Source organism: Dendroctonus ponderosae, unplaced genomic scaffold (genome assembly GCF_020466585.1).
Source record: "Dendroctonus ponderosae isolate FM_Combo_2020 unplaced genomic scaffold, Dpon_F_20191213v2 Dpon_F_20191213_2, whole genome shotgun sequence".
NCBI classification, from domain to species: Eukaryota; Metazoa; Arthropoda; class Insecta; order Coleoptera; family Curculionidae; genus Dendroctonus; species Dendroctonus ponderosae.
Genome location: NW_026018165.1, coordinates 15,875,136 through 15,897,383, shown reverse-complemented (window position 1 = coordinate 15,897,383; position 22,248 = coordinate 15,875,136). Strand labels below are relative to the sequence as shown.

Here is a 22,248-nt window from a genome sequence, read left to right as displayed (position 1 = left end):
AACTATTTCCTATTTTGCTGGTCCACAATCTTTGGTATTATCAAAATATGTCAAATTATACATTATGTTACTACTTAAACCCAAAAAAATATTGAATTTTTGAAGTGAACTAAAAATGCGCCAATGGCGTCTGTAAAACCGGTATAAAAGTTTAAAAGTCAAACATAATAAATAAAATAAATGTAACTATAAGGAAGAAACTAATCAAGTAGTTTACCTCACGTATGGACAGTCAACGTTCTATTTAAAATTTGAGGTTCGCATTTCATGTACTCTTCATGGATCACTGACTTATCCAAATTCGCATTTAAAACAAGAACTGGTGCAGCGACTGAAAATATAGTTTTATGGTAAAGCCAATCTTCGTGAATCTGGTGTAGGGCCTGAAGGTATTCGAGGGAGACGGATTTTTCTTCTGCCCTGTTCCGGAGCATCATGCGTTCATATACTACGTGAGGCGATGTCCGAAGATACACTAAAAAATATATTTTGTTATTGTAGCGACATTTTCATTATCGGTTTCTTTACATTAATTTTAAACTAATGATCGGTTGCAGGAAAAATTTTTAATTATAGGGAATGTAAAGTTAAAAATATAAGTTTGTCCAATATCACACTACACTACATTGAATATTAATCCAAGTAACTTCAATATTACCAATCAAATCCACACCAACGTTAGCATATTCTTTAACCCATTCAAAGTGTTTATCGAGGACTGCAGCAGAAGCGTGGGAAAGAAGCCCATCTTGTTTCATCTTCTCAACAAAACAATACCTGAAAAGGCAGTAATCAGATAAATTATCTTTTTAATTGCCAACAATTAAATAAAAACTGACTACATTTCTGAAATGTCGTGGATGTATAATACCGCAATTTTCATTCCTTTCACATCAACCAGAACAATATTAAAATACTTCAATAACTTCCGGATAATGTCCGGATCCTCTGCTAGTGATCGTCAAAGTTAAAAAAAAATGTTTTTTTTTATATCAGGAAAAACACGTTGGATTCTAATGGAACTCGCTGTGAATTTGTTCCTATGTAAGACTCATATTTTGATGAAGCAACCGAGCCCGACATGAACAAAGTTTTAGGCCCGGTCGTCTTTTGGAAGCGTTTTTGTCCGAATTGCGTTTATCAGAAATCTTACGAAAAGAAGAAGCGAGTTTTTAGCAAAATATGGTCGTGATGTAGGAACAATTCCACAGAAAATTTCATTAAAATCCCTATGGGGGCTTTCCCGATATTACAAAAAACTTAATTTGAGTTTTGTTAGTGTAAAAGTTGAATGAATGTCTAAAATTATCAGTTGGCAAGAGAACAGAAATATTTTTTTGCTCAAAAACTATGAATGCTTTTAGATTTCACAAAGAGGGCAAACATGACCAAAGAGAATTTGTGCATCAACTCAAAAAATCCTAGTTGATTCCAGTTACCAAACAAAAGATTCTGGTAGTTTTTATAAAATATGAGGGTTACAGAGGAACTCGTACTTACATCGTGCCAATCCCCCGATATTTCAAAAGCGAAAAGTTTTTTGAAGAACTGTGACCATCAAAAGCAGAAAAGCCAGATATTTTATCTTAGTAAAAGTCTGGTAAAGAATATCGCAGTACCTTTTTCATCATGTGCTTACGGGACAGCCTGTATAACGACCAGCTATTTCTTACTTTTGCACTGTACTCATTTAGGTGACTGGCTAGTAATTGTGGCTTTTGTTTAATAATTGGATATGGGGTGGCAACAAAACAGAAGCACTTACGAATGCTTTTACTTAAATTCTAATGAGAGGGTCGAAATTTCCTTTTATAGTATGAAGCCTTAACTTACCGAGCACTGTAAATAGATCTCTCCATAAGTTTAATAGGGCGGTCTGTTAGTTTGGTGTGTTGTTCCAACATGGTCAGTTGAACATAAGACTGAAATGTAAAGCTCCACTTTTTTCTATCTTCGTATAACAAACCCAGCAGGTTATGCCCATTGCAGTTTCTCCATAACTCAATGGGTTCGGCTAGTACACAAATATCATCAAACTTATTGAAATGTTGAAGAAACGTTGTTTTCCCGCTGCCGATATTTCCCTCGACGATGACTGTGAAGGGGCGCTGCGAGTTTTTCGAAATAGACATACTTTTCAGCTTGATCGAATTCTTCAAAGCACACTATACAGATCACTCCCAAACCAGATATTTGCCAAATATACAACTGAATACGAATGTCGCTTCTCCCGCGTTTTAAACTAGAAAGTGAGGTTATCACAAGTAACAACATTTTTTGACTGACAATTAAATGTCGTACCAACCTTTGCATATGAAACCAAACAAAAGGGACGTTCCGCCCTCAATATGGTAACTCGAAAAAACTCAGAAAATTGAGCACATTTTTAACTGGGAATACAAAGTCTTTATGCCCTTACAGTAGTCTCTACCATTTTTACTAATTGAATTTTTCGAGAAAATACAGTTTTCCACCACTTTTCACCCTCTGGAAAATTCGTCAATTTCCAAATTTACCAAAAACAGAGGACGCCATAATGATTCCGCCCCCCGCGACAGTTTATTATCTGTTTCTACTGTATATTTTCCGATTAGACACATTTGGTAAATATTTCTTCACTTTTTATTAATTTTGGTCAGATTACTTGTGCTTTTTTTATCTTGAAAATGTTAAACCGCTATTCCCACCAGAACGGGGTTCTTTGCTGGCAGTTTGGCTAACAGAACAGATTTTTGGTATCACGTATGAAGCATTGTGGAGTGCGTCTGGCTTTAATAAGAATTACTATTACTATTATATAAGAAGCACCCTCAAAATAATGTTCTGGCCCCAAACCGCTCTGCCTCATCGATTATATATTTCATTTTCGAACGTGTTCGCGATGATCGCGACATCTGTAAACAAATTTCAAAATTTCAATTTTGCGCTTGCCCTCTGTGTCCGTATGGTAATATCCATATCCAGATTGTCAGATTTGGATGTTCATCTATTTTAATGTTTTTTGGTGTTTTCAAAAATTAGTTTCCTCTAGTGTTTGTGGTCGCGATTGAATTTCTGAAGTGTATTAAGACTCTGTGTGATTCCCTTTAGGTTTGCCTGTCTTTATTTCTGCGTAAGTATTGCAAGTGAAGTGTATAGGTTAAATTTTAGGTTTAAGGGCTGAAAATCGATCATGTTTTCGCACTTCGTTACGATTGGGTTGCGCCTAGTGCGAAAAGTTGCTATTATATTTGTGCCCTTTTCCTTATAGAAGGTTCTAAAAACATTGTAAAATTCAGTAATAGGGTTTGAAAAAGATGACAATCCCATGTCAATCGCTTAATCATTCTGTTAGGTTAAGTTATAGATTATTTGTAAGTACATTTTTCCTATTTTGTTTTATTTATATATCAGAGGCACGAACTAGGTTTTTTAACTATAGGCGTCTTAAGATATTTCATAAGTTCATTTTGTGCCAGTAATCTAAATTAATGATATGTATATGCTTAATATAAATTTTCAAGTATGCATAGGCATCTATCACGATTGGGATTTGGTAGCAGTTTTTGCCCAAATTTGGTTTATTTTCCTTTTTGAAGTGTCTGGAAGGATTTGAAAGCGATTAACTACCTATTTGTCTTAATAAGAATTATCTGGTTGCTAAGTGAGTCATTTCAATTCCCTTTGAATGGTGTGATAACACAAAAAAATATTTGTCTTTGTGTTTCAATTTGATGAGTAATTTAGTAAACTATCACTAAAATATATTCATTTGCTACCTTAATAGCAGCAGCTCTCAAGTTTTACTTGCGTGGCTTACCTAAATATGAGATAAGAACGTGCAGTAGTAAAGGTTTCACACATTTCTACTTTTAATGTTGAAAGTTTGATAAAATCTGTCTACGCAGACTTTCCATGTCTCATTGTGCATGCATTTCATGGCTTCAATCGTAATTTAGTCTATCAACTTCGAACTATAAGAATTATTTTTGTGACTGGCTTATTTACTTATCTGAAGCTGCTATTCTAGTTATGGTCATATAATTGTATTATATCATCATTCCGGAGTGATTGTACGAAAAGGTGCTCTATTTTATGGAGACGGCGGCTTTCAACGCATTCTCTATCTGAAAGAGTTATCCAATAATATACCTAAGTACCTGACACATATTCCATTTTATAGGCCAAAACAAAATTATGGAATTTAAACAATTATTTCATTTTAATATTAGGCCATGAGCAAATTTTGTTTGTGCAAAAAATAATAATAATGGTGCTGCACCGGCATAAATCAATGCATTATAACATTTGTATTAGTTGTCGAATTTCCGGTTTTAATGGCACAGCTGCTTGACATTATTAAAAAATTAATTCGCAATTAACCACTACACACCAAAACAAACAGAAACAAAAGAAATTAATCGAAATTAACCAAAACTAACTCAAATACGTACCTCCAGACAGTGTCTATAAAAAAATCAAGGAGAAATAAAATACAGATTTGGAAAAAACAGGCAATTAACCAATATTAATTAGACCGACAATAGATTGTTTTAGAATTGCGTTTTTTTTTTGAGTTGCAAAATCGACTCAAACTTGACGCTGCTTTTTTCAAAGTTTCTCAAGCCCCATTTGAGCCACAGAATTCGTTTCGGCATCGTTGGATAGATCATTGAAAATTCGATTCAGTCGTAACAACGTTAGTGAGGAAATTTGAGTAGTTTTGAGCCAGAAAGCGAAATTTCAATACCATGTACTTAGGTGCAAGATTGTGCCAAAATTTCATGTTGTCCGTCCCGTTTTTGCTCATTTGTCGGAAGCAAAATGTTTATTTCAACTAGACACAGATTAGGGTCTTTGTGCAATTTGAAAAAATACGACCTCAATCTGATTTATATTATCCTGTGCTGCGTAACTTTTCTACTTTTATAACGTTGAATGTTTTTCTTTAAATAACCCCTTAATATTTTAATAAAAAGTCAATGCCAGAATAGCCACGTCTTATTTTATTGTATAACCAATTGTTCAAATAGTTCATTTAACCGCACAGGCTCAAGTGCAAGCCTGTTTGGAAATAATTAATCTAACGCAAACGGATTGGGTCGAGGTTAATCAGGTATTCATGCACGGAATTACATTCCAGATGTAATATGCGACACTAGGGACATCCTATGTTCTGCACTTAGATGAAATGTTGTTGCTACCCAGTTGGTGTTAATTGGGGTCGTGTAAATTGTATGCAGCCAAGAGGGCTCTACAAAATGTTGAATAATTTATTTTACTTTCAGAGGAAACTTTGATTAATACCTGCCGAATTAAACGCACAGGGTGATTAAAAATTGGCGTCACTCCTTTTAAGGGGTTATAGAGGGAAATTTTCTAGAACATACTAATAGTTGAAAATCGAATTGCAACTTTGTTCCTAAGTATTATTTTGAAATGGTTCCATGTTTGATTGGTAGCGCATTAGACTTCTTAAGCATTCGAAAAGAAAAATTACGATCTTTAGTCTCCCAGGATTTTTTAATTATTCTTCACAATTGACGAGGTTCAAAAACTATGCTGGCTATATTTTTAATGACATTTTTGAACTGTCTTTCCGAAACATACTCTTTCGACTGTATCAACACACAGTTATAGTTAATTATTTATAAATTTGTCATTTTCTAATCTTATTTTCTGCTTAAAAATGTAGACGTTTCCTATTCAAGAATTCACAAAGCAACCACTCCATTTTTAGGAGTTGGCGCAGTGCTGCGCAAATGGCTTGGTGCGCCAACCCAACTCACCGGCGCAGTAACTCAGTTTCGTTGCTGGGAAAACCGTTTGTTACCTTTTTTTGTTGTTTTTAGATTTATTTTAAGAGCTATTTATTAATAACATTTTGAAAGTTTCTTCAAAATTTCCCATTTTAGTTTCCAATTTTAGTTACTCTTTCTTCTAAACGCTCAATTTTCTCGTTTTACTTAAAAATGACTGACAATCTGAAGGTATTTTCCGCCAAAAATTATGAAATAAATTTTGTTAGAACACTCGGCGCCTTCGTCGATATGTAAAAACTTTTGAAAGCCCTTTTCAGCTTTGAATTTGGGACGAAAATGAAATAATTTATAAACGTAATAAAAAAAGAACAGAATAAGCTAAAGTTTATAATAAATTATTTGGAAAACTCGTCACCTCCATTCCTCTGAAGACTGTAGAGTTTCACTTAAAAATACTGACGATCTGGAGGTATTTTACGCGAAAAAGTACAAGATAAACTTACAGCTTTGTAGGAATTTTACAAAAGCTTTTTTCACGTCGAATTCGGGTCAAAAACGAAAATAGATTTCTCCCATTTTTTTCCGAAAGTCATTAAGGTTTTCTCAAAAACCGATCACAAAACTAAAAGTTTTCAATAAAAAGTGCAAAAGACATTATTTTCTGATAATTTTCTTCTTTTCTGAGCTTAATGGGGTCTTTTCAGCCTAAAATGATCAAATTAATTTTGTTAGAAAAGTCGCCTCATTCATCGCTTTGCAGGAAACTTTAGAAAACCCTTTTAAGCTTCAAATTTGGCACAAAAACCAATTTTACCAGTTTTATTCAGTTTTTTACCGAAAGTAATTAAGATTATCTTGAAAAACCACTAGAGCAAAAGTTTGCCAAAAATTATTTGTAAACTTCGCCACCATGATCGCTCTAAAGATTGTTAAAGTTGCTTTAAAAATTCATAAATTTAAAATTATAATATACATTTTATTGGAACATACTCCTCCTTAACCGCTATGCAAAAATTGTTGGAAAACCTTTTGCGGCTTTGAATTTTGGACAAAACCCCAACCATTTTTTCTGGTTTTTTTTTGGAAAAATGTTTCCCTCACTTTTAGGGCAATATTTCTAAACAAAATTCTCACTAAACAGAAAAACTTTTACTCTAATACTGGCAATCTAAGTCTTTTATGCAAACAAATTAATAGATGTCTTTAATAAATGATTTATAACTCATTAACCGATGAGTTATGACTCGTTAACTCAGAGAGTGGCAACAACTCAATAGCGCACCTCAACACAGTGTTACCCAGACCTAACCCCATCTTGTGTATGAGTTACTGTTATGTACTCTAATATCTAATAAATGCATATATTTTTTCAGATGCTGTTTCTACGGTTAATCTGACAAACAAGTTTTACACTTTCCAGGGTAAGTTTTTGTACTTTTAAGCAAAGTTAACCGGGAGTCTAAGAATTCCAGGAATATTAGGTAATTACAGAAGTAATGAGGTGTCAACTCTGGGTAATTCAATTAATTATAATAAAAATTGATTGAATGCCTCAAATATTGGAGCAAAAAACTTAATGATGGAATGAATAATGCCTGTTTGGAAGTAAAATTCTCTTAAAACTCAAAACAAGTTTTTGAATAAGAAAGCTAATTTTGTATTTACAAAAAATGATTAAGCATTTCCAGCAAATATTGTAAAAGTTGTAAAGCAGATTTGTAAGGGAGTCGGACAATAAAATAGCACCTGTATCGCAAGACGGAAAACAGATCGTGATTCATGATCAAGTGTTCCTCCAATATAATAATTCATGAGCGTCTGGTCTGCTGCAAAAGTTATAACAGCGATAATATTTTTAGATAGATGGATATTATAATTTTAGGGACATCCTGTGTAACGGACCTGGTGTTTGCGAAAACTGTGAAGTGAACGGCAAAACCAGAATTAAAAAAAAAGATAAAGCCTGACAGCTAAATTATTTAAGTTATATAAATACATCAGTTTGGAGCGAAAGAATATGTTAGCTTTTCTCCGAGTTTTTATAAAATACCCTACAAATCGGAATTTTTTTAAACTGCGTCCATTTCTAAACTATTTATCAGCTGTAAGAATTTGGTGATGGCGGGAGCGCAAGCACTCCTGTTTGTCTATTTTGTTCTTTTGCTTTATTTGTTGTCGTCAATCTGGGTTATTTGTTGGGTTGAGTTTATTGTGTTGGTCTTGTAATTTGATTATAGCCGTAGATATTTTTCCGCAAATGGATTTGCTCTGTAGCTGTGTGGGAATTTTCGTTCCTGTTCAAATATGAAATAATATTTTGCGAAACTCTGAAAGCTTCTTCTCAACAGCTAGTTACATATTTATTGAAGCTAATTTCGGCAAATTTTTCCCTTGCCAACCTAGTTTTTAAATTATGTATTTTAATATTTTTATTGCGTGAAGGTAATATCAATACCTACCTATCAATTATCAAAGGAAATACCAAAAACTCAAAATGTTATCTATTATTATCTTCGTCAAGATGAAAAATGTCCTTACACTGCCTGCTCTTATTCTAGAACAGTTCATTCGGGAGGAAGGCAGGCGTCTTCCAGGCGCCGCGGATGGTAATATATATTAACCATATAGACAAATAGTTCGTCTGGCATCTTTACCACATATGTATAGCCACAAGTTGGGCAATTTTGCTTAATAKTTCAGAAACGTCTTGATATACAGGGTGTCCCGTAAGCCCATGATCAAAAGTACTGGTACTGCGATATTCTTTGGATCAAAAGAWTWCGATCTGACCTAACTTTTATTCAGAAAAAAATGTCTGGCTCCTCTGCTACTGAKASCGAAAGTTCTTCAAGAAAACTTRTGTTTTTTGAAATATCGGGAGAATGATACCATAMATTTTATTGAAACTCGCTGTGAACGTTTTCCTATGCAAGACCCATGTTTTGATGAAGCAACCGAGTTCATCCGCTTTGAGCTTTGAGTGACGAATTTTTTGGTGTGKTGGTACAAACCCTACCAGAACTTTTTATTTGGTAGCCGGAATCAWTYGACTTCCGGAATATTCGAAAATGTGTAGAGTGTTTAGAAAARAACTATTTMTATCACTGTTTAAAGAAAMTCCACTTTTTTAAGAAGCTAAGCCAAGATCTAGACTAAAAATTCAAAATTATTTTGCAAATACCGCATTAAAAAAATATTAAATGTTTTGAGCAAMAAAAAATATGAAAATAAATAAGTAYAGAAAARCTGTGRTATTTGAAAGTATTTAGTATATTCGGTATTGGTAGATAATTCGTGAATGATCTTTGAAATAGCYAAATTTTKTGTAAAATCTAAAGTTTTTTSTTTTCCGCATACGTCTAAGATGTTAACGTTTATGCACCCCGTATGTGTCTAACAAATGCAATGTATGTATGACTTAAATCACCATTAGCTATCTTTTACAAAAACACCTGAAAGGCGAACAAATGTCAAACTTGGAAAACTTGTACTTAATTGTGAATATGTATGAAATGGGCAAGAAATTAAATCTTCCTTTGGGAAACTAAAATATTTGCATTCGTTTAACAGTTATATAAAGAAACATTCTTTCGTTAATTAAACGCTGTTTTTTAGGAGTGAACGAAATTTAATGGATCTGCAAAGTAATTCGTTTTCCTTAAATAATTAAATTTACAGTCTCGAGTCCCCACGAGGATTGAATATCAATGAAACGGGACTTTTTTAGATTGAGTTTCTATTAATAACGTCCTTCACTTGGAGGGTTTATTTGGAAGTTCAACATACTTGAAAGAAGTAAAATCTAAATTTCTTTAGCTTGATACATTTTACTTGATATATTTTACTTGCTACATTTTTTCGCTGGTCACAATAACTACAAAGTATTTTCATAAAAAAATTAGCTGGAGTAAAAAACACGTAGACATCCCACATTTACTGTGTAATAAAAGTGAAATACACAATATTGAAAACGATTCAATACTCTCGAGAAAATGACATTCTGAGACCGGAATGGAATTTTTGCACCGTATTTATATTACAACCGCAATAATATATTATATATTTCTATATAATATTGCCATCATTTCTGATCCGTGCTGAAATATGAAATAACTGACTGTAGAAGTTTAATAAAATAAAATATTGCGATCGAAAATAATCTATTTACTAAAAACTAAGGCCTAATTTTTCCATTTTTAATTTAACAATCCGGAAATAAATATATTTTTTAAGCCTCAATAACTTTGACATTGCCTGACTGACTCGTCCACCGTAAGTTTATCTTCCGGCGCCGAGGAAAAATGTGTTACCATGTCAAAACTCTTTAATATGTAGTATCTACTGACCACTTTTTGTTGAGTTGCTACCAAAACAACTCATTTGTTAGCAACAATTATTTGATTTTAATGCAGGATTAATCCATATGGTATTTCACAATCAATGAATTTAACACATCTTGCATACTTATTGCAGACTCATTATATTTTCTTGGCCAATTGGAAATTTTGGACCCATATTTTGGTTGAGAGTGATCAAGAATAGTTCTCAAATGCTGATTGAAAAAATATTGATTATATTATATTATAGCTCTTGGTGTTATGGACAAGATCTTGTCTGTGTATTGCAACCACTATAAGATTGCTCCTTTTTAAATTATTTGGGAGAAAGAAGCGAATCCACAATTTCTTTCTTTATTTCGTTGTTCTGAGAGTTAATTACGAATCCGCGAAAAATTGCTCATCATCTTTTCTGATGACTTATTTCAAGAGATTATCTAAAAATGCCCCAAACAATTTTCTAGGGGTTATAATACTCCCCTTCCGCAAGCACTTTTTTACGGCTGATGACGTCTTGGCTCCAAGCAGCAAACCGCGATTCACCCTCTGTTCTCTATTGGTTGTGGTGCAAAATGCGGGGTTGTCGAAGTTTACGGTTTTGTATCTTGCTAAACAGTATGTGTAACTGACGGATAACTAAGTACGAGTTAATACTAGTAATGTGTTGTACTTTACCACTTATTTTACCAAGCGTATATATTATTATTAATAGTTGATATAATAGAGTTCGCCGAACATACCTGTATGCTCTATTTGATTAAATTGCAGAAATCTCCGTTATTTTGCCGCTTCAAGTAGATTCTGTCACGTAGTTTTGTAATGTTACCTATTGGAAAAATATACTAAAAGGTAAAAAGCTAATCGAGTTTGCCAGTCTAATTAATATACGATCAAAATTAAAATGAAGGTAAAAATTTTGTATACTTAAACCTTTACAATAACACAACAACAGTACCAACCACATCAGACAATAAAAATCAAAATTTCGTTTATGCTTACTTTTGAAACATGCATTGTACTGCCGTTTTTCAGTACCTAGATACGGTATTTCGTGTTTGTCTCAAATAGCAGATACCTTAATTATTCAATATTATTTTCAGAAACATTCGAATATAATGCTAATTTCGGCTGTCCTTAACAAAAAGCAAACCTTGAGATTGATCTCAAATCATCTCTTCATTACTAAAAGTAATGTGGACCATTTTTTGGAACGATCATAAGGATCCTTTTTTGTGAAAATTACGCATAATATAATATAATGTTCCGTTGTATCTATTTTTTAATTGTAATACATGTTGTACAACATGGACCAGTTCATTACATGTGTTACATGAGAAGTGCAGCAAGCAGTGCAAGTCCTGCAAATTACTGTTTTGGGAAATTGTCATATTTAATTTGAATGAACCGTTTTACTAGCAACCTTAAGACTTAGTTTTGTTATTAAATAAATAACTAATTGTCCTACATTTTTTTGCTTTCGAATCTCATTTTTGATTCAATGTGTGTTTGTGTGCGGAGGAACAGTTACACCTTCGAGGAAGAAAAATTAATTTTCTGCATCTATTGCCCGAATTTCTAGACTTGTTAAGTTTATTCATAAAACCTTGATTGTATTATATTATATATAAAACACAGATTACGTGAGTGGTAATTAATGTAACACGAGAATATCAGTTTGGTATACAGATTTTGGTTAAATATTATACGAGCTCTTATAAAGACATTTGTGTATTGAATTATTATATTATACAAATTCTATTTTTGCCATGTTCTTTTAATCTCTATCACCTTTAAGATAATAATCAGAAAAACAAAGCTGATCAAAATGTGACAAATATAAAGGAAATGTGCGTCATAACATGTACAATTATGCTAAAAATTACTTGAGATTTGTATTTTGACATAGTTTAGCACGAACTAAGTACTTAATTAATGTAATAGTATTATTTCTTGAAATGTGTATTGCTAAATAATACATCGCAGAAAAGTCGAGTTTAAAATTAGTAGTTTGGTCGCTCTATAGCAAAAGTTTGTTCAATAGAAGATCTTATTAACACGAGGGAAGAAAACATACTTTGTTTTTTGTATGTAAATGTACATGGGAATTTTAAATTGATTGTTATACGTCTGATGTCTTATATAGGAGAAACTCGAGTACAGCTATCGGAACTCATTCAATTTTTGAGATGTTGACTGTGGACTTTTAATAAACCGGTATAATTACTAGAATATTTATGAATTGACGTGAATGAAAATTTGCTTAGTTTTCTAAGAATTGTTAACGATTTCCAATAATAGAAGAGAGCTAATTTCTGTTACTACTCGGGTGTAAACGAGCATATTTTTTTATAGTAAATAGGTGTCTGAACCGGATTAATGAGAAATTACTTGACCGTAAGCAAGCTTTTTTTTAAGCAAATATAGTTGAATGCAGAAGTTAAGAACATTTTTGAATATCGGCTTTATTCGAATTTATTTATTTGTACAGTTTCGCTTAAAAATACTGACGATCTGGTGGTCTTTTATGCGAAAAATTACAAGATAAATTTAGTTGTAGACATTTTTTTATTTCACAGCAATTGTTTGACGCTTCTAGTTCGACAGATCGACGGGCTCGATTTCTGTTAACACCCCAGTTTTTTTTTCAAGTTCTGCCAGCGCCGAAGAAGCTGTTTATCACTTACTGTTCAGGGCTATAATTAATTTAGCTTTTAAAAATTGATACAAAGTTGCAATAAAGAAGATTACAAATCACTTTTCCTGCTTATTACTTTCGCCGATCATCTGTAATCTTGTTGGCAAATCTTAGGGGGATCTAGTTGTTTTCAAATGTCATGATGGATGGCGCTCTAGCTTGGATATATTAATAACACTGTTCGAAAGAACATCGAAGTGTCTGGTAAAATTGTCGAGTTTGTAGACACTAGTTAATTGGAAGAAAACTATCTAGTCAGTGACTTTTTGAATGAAATTAATTATTTTCGGCCAAAAAGCGGTTTGCTTCTGAACAAAATCTCCTTTTTTTATTCCTTCCTTAATATAATTTGTCGAGGTCCTCAAAATATGCGTTTGTTATGTGACCTCTTAATTGGACCCAAACCTCTTACCGCCCAGCCATTTCTTCAGGTTTGGAAGCAGGAAAGTCGCAAGGGGCTAAATCTGGAGAATTCTAAAATTTTCTAAAAAGAAAATCTAAATTTGAAGAAAATCAAACCCGTGCATTGTTTTTCGCTAAATGCGACCGTTTTAGTTTCAAGTCAACATGGAATCTGTCCAAAAGCTCTGAATAATATATAATCAGCGTTTTGCAGAAAACGTAAACAATAATTTAATAATCCAACATTAACATAAGTGAACTAAAGCTTCATTTCTTGTCACTAGCTGAAGAAACTGGAATAGACACCGAATTTTTACATTCTTTGAAATTCATTGAAAGAATGCCAGCTTTAAAACGACCAGGATTTTTTGCACAAGCCTATTTTTTGATGAATATTATGAATATAATGTTTCAGAGGACTACTTCCAGCCCCATCCACATTGCTTCAACTTTTCCTTCGGGGGTTTTAAAATATTTTTTCACGCTCTTATGCAATTGGCGCAAATGTCCAATAGAAGCTTGCATAAACAACTTAACAATTAAAGCAAATTTTTTCATTTCCCATTCACTAACTCTATCGGTATATCAATGGAAAATTAAATTAAATTAAATTTGAAACTGTAATTAATTAGGATCCAAAATAAATTTTGTTTAATTCAAATTTTAAATAGATTCTAGAATACACTCTGTACACAATGTACGATAGAATCACATAAAATTATACTATTTTGCCTTGAATTCGCAAAAAATCGGAAAGGGTCAACATCCCACGTCTTTCCATTTGCCATTATGGCTGGCTGCTCATATTTGTCTCTATTCTGCGTTCTGTTTCAGACGACATTCATTTGCGACAACCCAACAAGCCACTTCAAACAAGTTAACATTTTGTTTGACATACAGCAGAGGCATTCAAGTATACAAATGTGAATAATTAATTTTTGTTGCCGAAAAATGTGCGAGTGAAACAAGGGCTATATCTATAAACCGCGTTTGTTAGAATAAAAGAACCCCCCATTTGTATTTTGTGTGAATAGTGCTTTCTGTTCTGCGATCCAATTTACACTAAAAGTTTATGAATAGGTACTTCAAAACTTGTTTTTGAAAACATGTTTTACAATAATACAATATGAAACAATTTAATGGCTATTGACTTATGACTTTTGAATTGTTCATATCTGAAGATAGTTTGTAGATATAGATAACTTTGATTAAAAAGTGATGGCATCAATCATTATTGGAAATGTTGACTCAAAAAGTTAGAGCAGCAACGTTAGTGTCGTCACCTCGTGTATGTTCAATCTTTTTATGTAAGATTAATATTTTTACAATTTTACAATTCTACATTTATGTTTGAAAGCTAATTTGATTTTTTGTCTGTTTTCTAACTCTGGTCTTGTGAGTCGACCATCTTCGGAGGGTCAAAAAATTTTCATTTGTGATGGTTTTCTTTATGAAAAGTGTCAATTTTGTTTAAGAAGTACTTAAATGTTGGTCATATTTCAAATAATGTATTAATATCTACGTCTTAATATGACACGGTTATTTCACTTGGTTGTTTTGCAGATTTGAACATCTGCTTCTTATAAATGTTCATCAAAGTCTCAGTAGTTTCAGTTTTAGAGTATCAAATTAAATTATTAACTAACATACAGTTCAACAAATGTAAACAGTCGAGTTAAAATAGGTTCAGGTCATTGCAGTGGAGACTGATAGGCTMAGATGTGATACTSCTATTCCTAATCCAGGAGCCCGAAGAGGTTCAGGGAGGTTGTCGTGATGCTCGATCTTTTCTTAACCGTTACCACATGGGAGATTTTTCGAAAATTACGTTACTCCTATAGGATGCTACCGACTGCGCCAATTTCAATTGGCATAAAAGTTTTTTGATAATATTTTTTCATAATAGTCCAATATGAAGTCACTTAATGACTACTGACTCTTATTTTTAAGATTTTGATCAATCGGTATTTGCGGGGTCGCAKGCTTGTGATAGCTAATTTGCTAATATCAGAAGAATACAGGTGATATTGAAATCTTTGAGAGAATTTACCACTTCAACTAATGGATTGTCATGTGCATCTAATAAAAATAGCGGTGTATTCGTGCAGATAATGTGTGCCATCAAATTATCATCCCAATTTCTAACATTATCTGTCTATCTCTGCAAAAGCAAGTTTTTGCACAACCCTTAAAAAATGCTTCTAGTGTAGAATCCTTCTTCAAGTTTTATAATGTATTTATTTATTTCTCATGTCACAATAAGTGTTCAAGGAAAATCACATGAGTTTTGTCAATAMCCTATACCAACATATATTAATGATTAAATTAAATAAARCAAACAGAACTGACACTAMCACTAAACGCARAAACGAAATTTGAAAATATCATCAAATAAGAAAAACATGAATAAAATGAGTTTCCTGGTTCGGGGGTGTTTTTTGGCAACGTTGTGCCGTTATCACATGTTACATTATGCCCGTGACGCCGATGTTTCGGTTCACTAACCGGGTTTCATCAGGGCGCTTGCGTCATGGTTGGACGGTCGATAACCAGAACAACGTGATAATGCTGAAGCGGGCGGTTTGAACTTTTTGGTGGCGGTAACACCTTCGAGCAATACTCAGATATACTTTGCTAATGGACTCTGAAATTAATCTCCTAATTAGTAGTGTGATGTAGCTAAAAACTGCCTTTTTCTGTCTGTAATTGCTTAAGTTAGCTCGGGTTAGTTGCAGTGCTTGAATTATTACATTTTGGTGTTGTTGACATACATGAAATCCGACGAAAATGAAATCGTCTTACTGACCCGATAATTATCTTGAAACAGTATTACTAATATTTTCACAATTCTGAGTATCTCAAGATAGCTTGGATTTTTGGGGTAAGTAACACTTAAATGTGGTTCTGTACAGAAAGGTCATTAGATTGATGCTGTCTTTTAATTTAAATATATTGCTATTTGCTATAATTTTATTAAACCAGAAACAAATTTATTTCGAAATACTGTTTTCATTATTTTCCAGAGATGTATTATCGGGTTTTGGAACTCCCAATATAAAGCAATAAATAGAACTTTCTTTGTATGAAGAAGTAAAAAATCTTTTGAACACCGATAATTAATAGATTATATTATTTATAACTAAGCAGAGGCCAAACCCAAAAATTTTCAGGTCAGTGTWAARCTCATATTGTATGTATTGAAAACACAAATAATGTTTTTCAATTTGATTTTAAAAACTASATTAGATTATCGTGCCATTACTYGGAAAATAATAGTCATTAGTACAATTTTATGGAAATGGCAACTCTTCTTGTAGTTACTTCGAGCCATTCGAATGGATATTTTCAATATTCATATRTATTTTATCAATATAGGTGGTAATTTTTCCTACATTTTATCCTCCATTCAATTTTATGTTTCCTTAAGAGTGGTCATCGACGAATTTTTTGACGCCGGTCATTTCTCGAAAACTACCTTGCAAGTGGTCCTGRGCAAATCCCGAAAACATTTTTGCAATTGAAAGTTAGGCACTAACTGAAGCTTGTTTGAAAGATAAATGCATTCAGTTTTATTATATGTATATAGTAAAGGTGTGCTAAAAGGTTATTTTTCTGGAACAGGTTACAACGTTGCAGTTTTACTTTGGTATTAGGTTCCAAAAATAACTTAAATTAAAAGTTACTTTTTAATTTTGTCATAAAAAATTTGCAATGTTGATGGTGGTACAAATAGTGATGGTAAATAATGATTTAGTTAAAAAAAAAATTAAAAAAATAATTCTTAGCATTGGAAAAATAAAAATAATATATTCTAAAAACAAAAACAAAACATGGGTCATAATTAACTACTTATTTAACTTGCATTATTAACTAGCAAAAAAACTGATAATCAAATCGAATCATTTAAATAAAATATACGCTTTGCATGCGAAACTGTTTAAAAAGCTAATTTTCATTTAAAACTGAATTAATTCGAAACACCACGAGGTGATTTAAAATTGAGGCATTTTTCTGGAGATGTGGTCTGAGGGTATCCAAAAAGTCAATGCTTACTCATGTATTCGGAGTTTTACCGCAAAACTGCTAAAATCCCTTTCATAAACTCACTTCGCAACGAGATGTCGTTCGATATCAAATAAAAGTGGGTAAAACTGTTATAACGGCGTTTTCCATGCCTGGTGTTAATGATAGTTTCTATCGATGTCAATAAATTTATTATTTTTTTGGTGTCATTTTACCAGCGGTTACTATAATAGTTCCTACTGTACGAAACCTACTTTTCAAATATTTCGTTTCGTCAAAAACTCGAGTAGTAAGTGCTATTTTTAATATTTTGCTTGGTATTGCTTTCATCGCCAAAAGTATTATTTTTTAAATTCAATAATTTCTTCAAGTTAGATTTCCTTGAACTCGCATTTTATTGAAAACCAAATGAATTATGATACTCTTATTTACTTACGTACTTAACTGCGTTGTTTTACATTTTCAGAGAAATTTTCGACTTTTCTTAACAGTGATTACGAATTTGCCTCGTGCACTACTTCACTTTCATTTGCGAGCTCTTTCACAATTCGATTTTTGCCCAACTCACACATTAGCCAGTCTTAGATTCCTCTCGGAAAAGCTTTAATAATCAGAGCGGTAGCTTCTCCAAAAGTATTTAATATTGAATTGAAATAAAATAGTTTGCATCATTTTATAAAAACTAAATAACAAGTTGTTTCAGCGATGAATATAATTATAATATTCTGTTTCTGTTTCAGTAAGAACTTCCAACATTGTTGATTGTCTAAACACTAATTCATCAACTGATTAGTTGTGGTAAGTATTAATAGATAATAATAAGTCGTGAACTTTCTAAGAAATACAAATTTTACATCGATCACACTGAGCTACTAGTCAAAAGACATTTTCATCAGTACATATATAACCTTTATTCTCAATTAGTCCATTATTATATCCAAAAGGGGGCCAAACTGGGTGATAATGCACAAATGTACTTTGGGATTTATTATGTCCCCTTTTGCTCGTCTAAGCTGAAAGAAAGATTCCATTTAGAAGCACGCATTTTTCTGTTAGGCCTGTTATCCATTAAGTGCAGGGTCGATTATGCATCTTTCAACCCCAACCTTCGAAAGATTCCAAGAACGACTAGTTATTGAACGAATTGTGAACTACTTGCATTGGCAACATTTGCGCATAGTGATACATATATCGAAATCTCGTTTTTATATTATAATATATCAGGCCTATGTAAAATGAAATCAACAATAGTTTGACATTTAGGTAACAGGGTTTAAGGTTTCCCCTGTCGTTTCTTCGAACAATTGCCCATTTTTCGGAAGTAGTTGACGATATTGCTGTAGGATTCTATAAAAAACACAAAACTGTTTTGCATATTGTAGGTCCGGGTTGCTTTGGTATGAGTTGCAATTTATCGAATTTTATTATCTGGATATTTTGTCATACAAACATCTTATCTTTGTATTAATCTTTTCAAAATAAATCGTCAAACACTCAACTAAAATACTTTGTTGGTATTAAAATCGATGTTGGCAAATGCGGAACAGCATTTGTCATGATTCGCTAGAGCAGACGGAAAAGCTGAATTTAGTAGCGGGTATACATTTCGATTGCGGATTTTTTTGCTGTCTGGAAGCTCCAAGTTCATTGCCAAGTTGGTTCTCGTAAAAGCGAATTCCCGAGAGAACAATTTATCTACTGAAAAAATGTGTACTCATCCTAAGTTTTGAATATTTCAGTTTATTTAACCGTACCTACATTTGAAATTTAATCGAGATATTTCGTATTTTCCTATTCTAACATTCCTGACTTAACCAGCTAAACATTACACCTGACTATTGAATTTTATCAATTTTCAGATAGTCATAATCGAGCATAATAATTTAATAAACACCTATCATTGAAATTGTCCAATCAAGTAAATAAATGAAAGTAAATAATAACAGAAAATTAACCAAAAGTTGTAATTTCGGTTTTATAAAGGCTGCTTTAATCTATCGTGACATCATTAGTGATAAAACAATCTACAGGTTGATTCGATTTTTTTTACAGTTTCTTATCGAACATCAAATAATAAAAAAATCGGATTTGTTTCTGGAAACTTTGCGTGTGTGTAAAGGTGTTTCAGTATGGCAGTTTGGCCGCATTTTGACACAATTGATGATAAGACTACATATGTATTTTTTTTATTATAGCAGCTTTCCTTTAATTAATGGTGATTGATTTAAGTGTTGGGGTTTGGAAAATAAAACAGTTTATAGTGGACTTTATAAAGTGTGTTCAGTTGCCCTTTCTTAAGAAAAAAATGTTTCGACTATTGTATTATTAATATATTAAAGACACAAGTAATTAGAAATTTGTCTTAAAACTTTTGTGAAACTTAGAATATGTCCTTTTACAAAGTGATATAATGCAAATAATACACCAGTTGACATTAGACATGTACATAAGCCTCGAATACATAATCAACAAAGCAAGCTTAGCTATATTTAGAAAGGCAACGAGATGTTGCTGTGGTTTACTGGAGCATCAAATAGACATACTATGGACTATGGAAACTGACGTGCTCTCAACTTTACTTTTGCATTGTGTAATTAATTCCAACCGACCAAAAATTTAGCGGCTTGGTTTTACGTTTGTTTGGTATCCACAAGTTTAAATTAATTTACTATTTGCTCATAAGCTAATACAGAATCTTGTTGTGATTGAATTAAATCTCTATTCAGGGTACATACGCGTACGTTGTGAAATATTTATAATAAAGCTCTTTTTTTTAAATGTCGTATGGATTTTTATTTATGTAATAGAAAATGAAGGTTTTAATTGGGAATTAAATCTAAGTCTGACCACACAAAGGGCGGATCCAGGGGGGTCATGACTTTTGAATGGATGAAATTTTTGCCTAATCTTGCACCGAAATGTCTGATATTCAAATTTCGCTTTCTGGGTCAAAACTTTCGAATTTTCTCACAATTTTTGTTATTATGACTGAATCGAATTTTCATTTCTCTATCCAGCGATTCCAAAACGGATTCGGTGACTCATACAACATAATCAAGTCTATAGCAAACGCAGGCACAGGAAAAATCTAAAAACTAATAACTGCACAAAGAACAATATAAAGTAAACGAACATATAACAAAACTGCTACACTCAAAGTACACTTTAGCTACCGTACGGGACCCACGGAAAAATCTTTTTTATACTGGATTATATGAATGTTGTTACAGCCATCTAATAAAATATGGAGTTATTTTTTTAATATTTCCGAATCTGTTACTCTCTCTTAAATAATGTGGAAGATTTTTGAGCCTAAATTTCTTACCACACTAATCATTTGAAAGGTAATCTAAAATTAGTTTTATATCTGGTGTTAAATGTGTGAACATCTTCCTTTAGAATAAACAAAGATGTATTTGTAAAAAACTTATAGGTATACACAGTTCATAGATTAATATTGATACGAGGGTCAGAAACTTGGAGCTTGTAAACAATGCTCTACATGAGTGTGTTTTCTTAACACCGGCCAAACATCGCAGAACCCGCTTTTTAATTCTCTGTCTTAATTAATAAAGGTGTCGGCTAGATATAGAGAGATAGATAAGAGAATTGTACTGAATAAACATGAGCTAGTCGGACCTGGAGCGAAGAAAGAATTTTGGCTCCTTTCTTTCATATAAAGCTGACGCCTTGCGATCAACTGTTAGAGAAAGAAAGCCAACTCCATAACATATCGAATTTCCAAATAGTTCCAGAAACGGGTAATACCTCATGCGAAAGCAGGTATAGAGAAAAGTCCGATAGTCAACACTTTTGTTCCAAGCTTTGCTTTGTACATATTGTCTGTCAGCTTTCACCTTTTTTATTTAATTGTACTTTTATAAATTTAAGTGCTTTTATTAGGGCGGTGGTGGTAAGCGAGGTTCTTTTACACTCATCCACTTCTTCTTCTTAGCGTGCCTAATCCGTCGCGGACGTTGGCTATCAACATGGCAATTTTAATTTTATTGACGGAATTTCTAAATAGCTGTATAGATGTAAATCCAAACCACTGGCGTAGATTTTGCAGCCATGAGTGTCTTCTCCTTCCTGGTCCTCTTTTATTGTTGATCCTTCCTTGAGCTATTAACTGGAGTAGACGATATTTTTGATGTCTCATTATGTGTCTGATGTATTCCAGTTTCCTCTTTTTAACTGTGAGTGTAATTTCTCTCTCTTTCCCAATTCGCTGCAGCACCTCTTTATTAGTTATGTGGCCAGTCCACGAGATTCTGAGGATACGTCGGTATATCCACATTTCAAAGGCGTTTAATTTTTTCATTATGGCTTCCGTCGTTGTCGATGCTTCTGCTCCGTAGAGCAGAATTGGGAACACAGCACTTTGCCAACCTTATTTTTAGAGGCAGGGATAGATCCTTGCTTGTGAATACACCCTTCTTGTTGTTGAACGATGCTCGAGCTCTTTCAATCCTTAATCGGATTTCGGTGGCCTGGTCCCATCTTGCATTGATCAGCGTACCAAGGTATTTGTATGACTCTACACGTTCGATCGTCTGGTCGTTTAGTGTAATACGCTCATTGTGTGTCTGATCTTTGCTCATCACCATCCACGTTGTTTTTGATATATTTAGGCTAAGACCGTGGTCTGCACTCACTTTCTGTATTCTTTCCATGACGCGCTGCAATTCGTCTATGTTGTTGGCTAGTATGACTGTATCATCAGCATATCGCACATTGTTAATCTACTCTCCGTTTATCTGTATACCCTCTGTTGCCTCCTCCAACGCTTTTCCAAATACGCTTTCCGAGTATATATTGAAGAGGCGCGGAGACAGGATGCAGCCCTGCCTCACTCCTTTTTTTTATTTCTATGTTGTCAGAATACCGGTTGTTCAGCTTTATCTTAGCGGTTTGTCTCCAATACATGTTTGCTATTATGCGGATATCTTTATTATCGATGCCGGTATTTTCGATGATCGTCAGTAATAGCTCATGATCCACACTGTCAAACGCTTTGGCAAAGTCGATAAAGCAAGGATATACTTTTTTT

General features: G+C 33.0%; 2 protein-coding genes across 11 annotated transcripts in view; one reads left to right on the top strand and one right to left on the bottom strand.

The window, feature by feature from the left end:
• LOC109542197 (deoxynucleoside kinase) lies at positions 1 to 2,275 on the bottom strand (the record flags this gene model as incomplete). Its single annotated transcript, XM_019911320.2, is given in 3 exon segments — positions 1 to 475; positions 659 to 777; positions 1,834 to 2,275. Coding segments are annotated over 3 exon segments (675 nt in total). The 5' UTR covers positions 2,133 to 2,275.
• A 659-nt stretch (positions 2,276 to 2,934) lies between these two features.
• Positions 2,935 to 22,248, top strand: part of LOC109542184 (stress-activated protein kinase JNK) — a 39,998-nt gene continuing 20,684 nt past the window's right edge. For 4 of the 10 annotated variants that reach the window (XM_048663446.1, XM_048663443.1, XM_048663442.1 and 1 more), the window contains exons 1-3: positions 2,935 to 3,112; positions 7,115 to 7,162; positions 17,939 to 17,996. The gene's annotated coding sequence lies outside the window, so the exon portion shown is untranslated. Of the gene's footprint in view, positions 3,113 to 3,278; positions 3,354 to 7,114; positions 7,163 to 15,763; positions 16,057 to 17,938; positions 17,997 to 22,248 lie in introns of those variants that run through there. The other 6 variants (XM_048663444.1, XM_048663439.1, XM_048663440.1 and 3 more) reach the window with 5 other exon arrangements.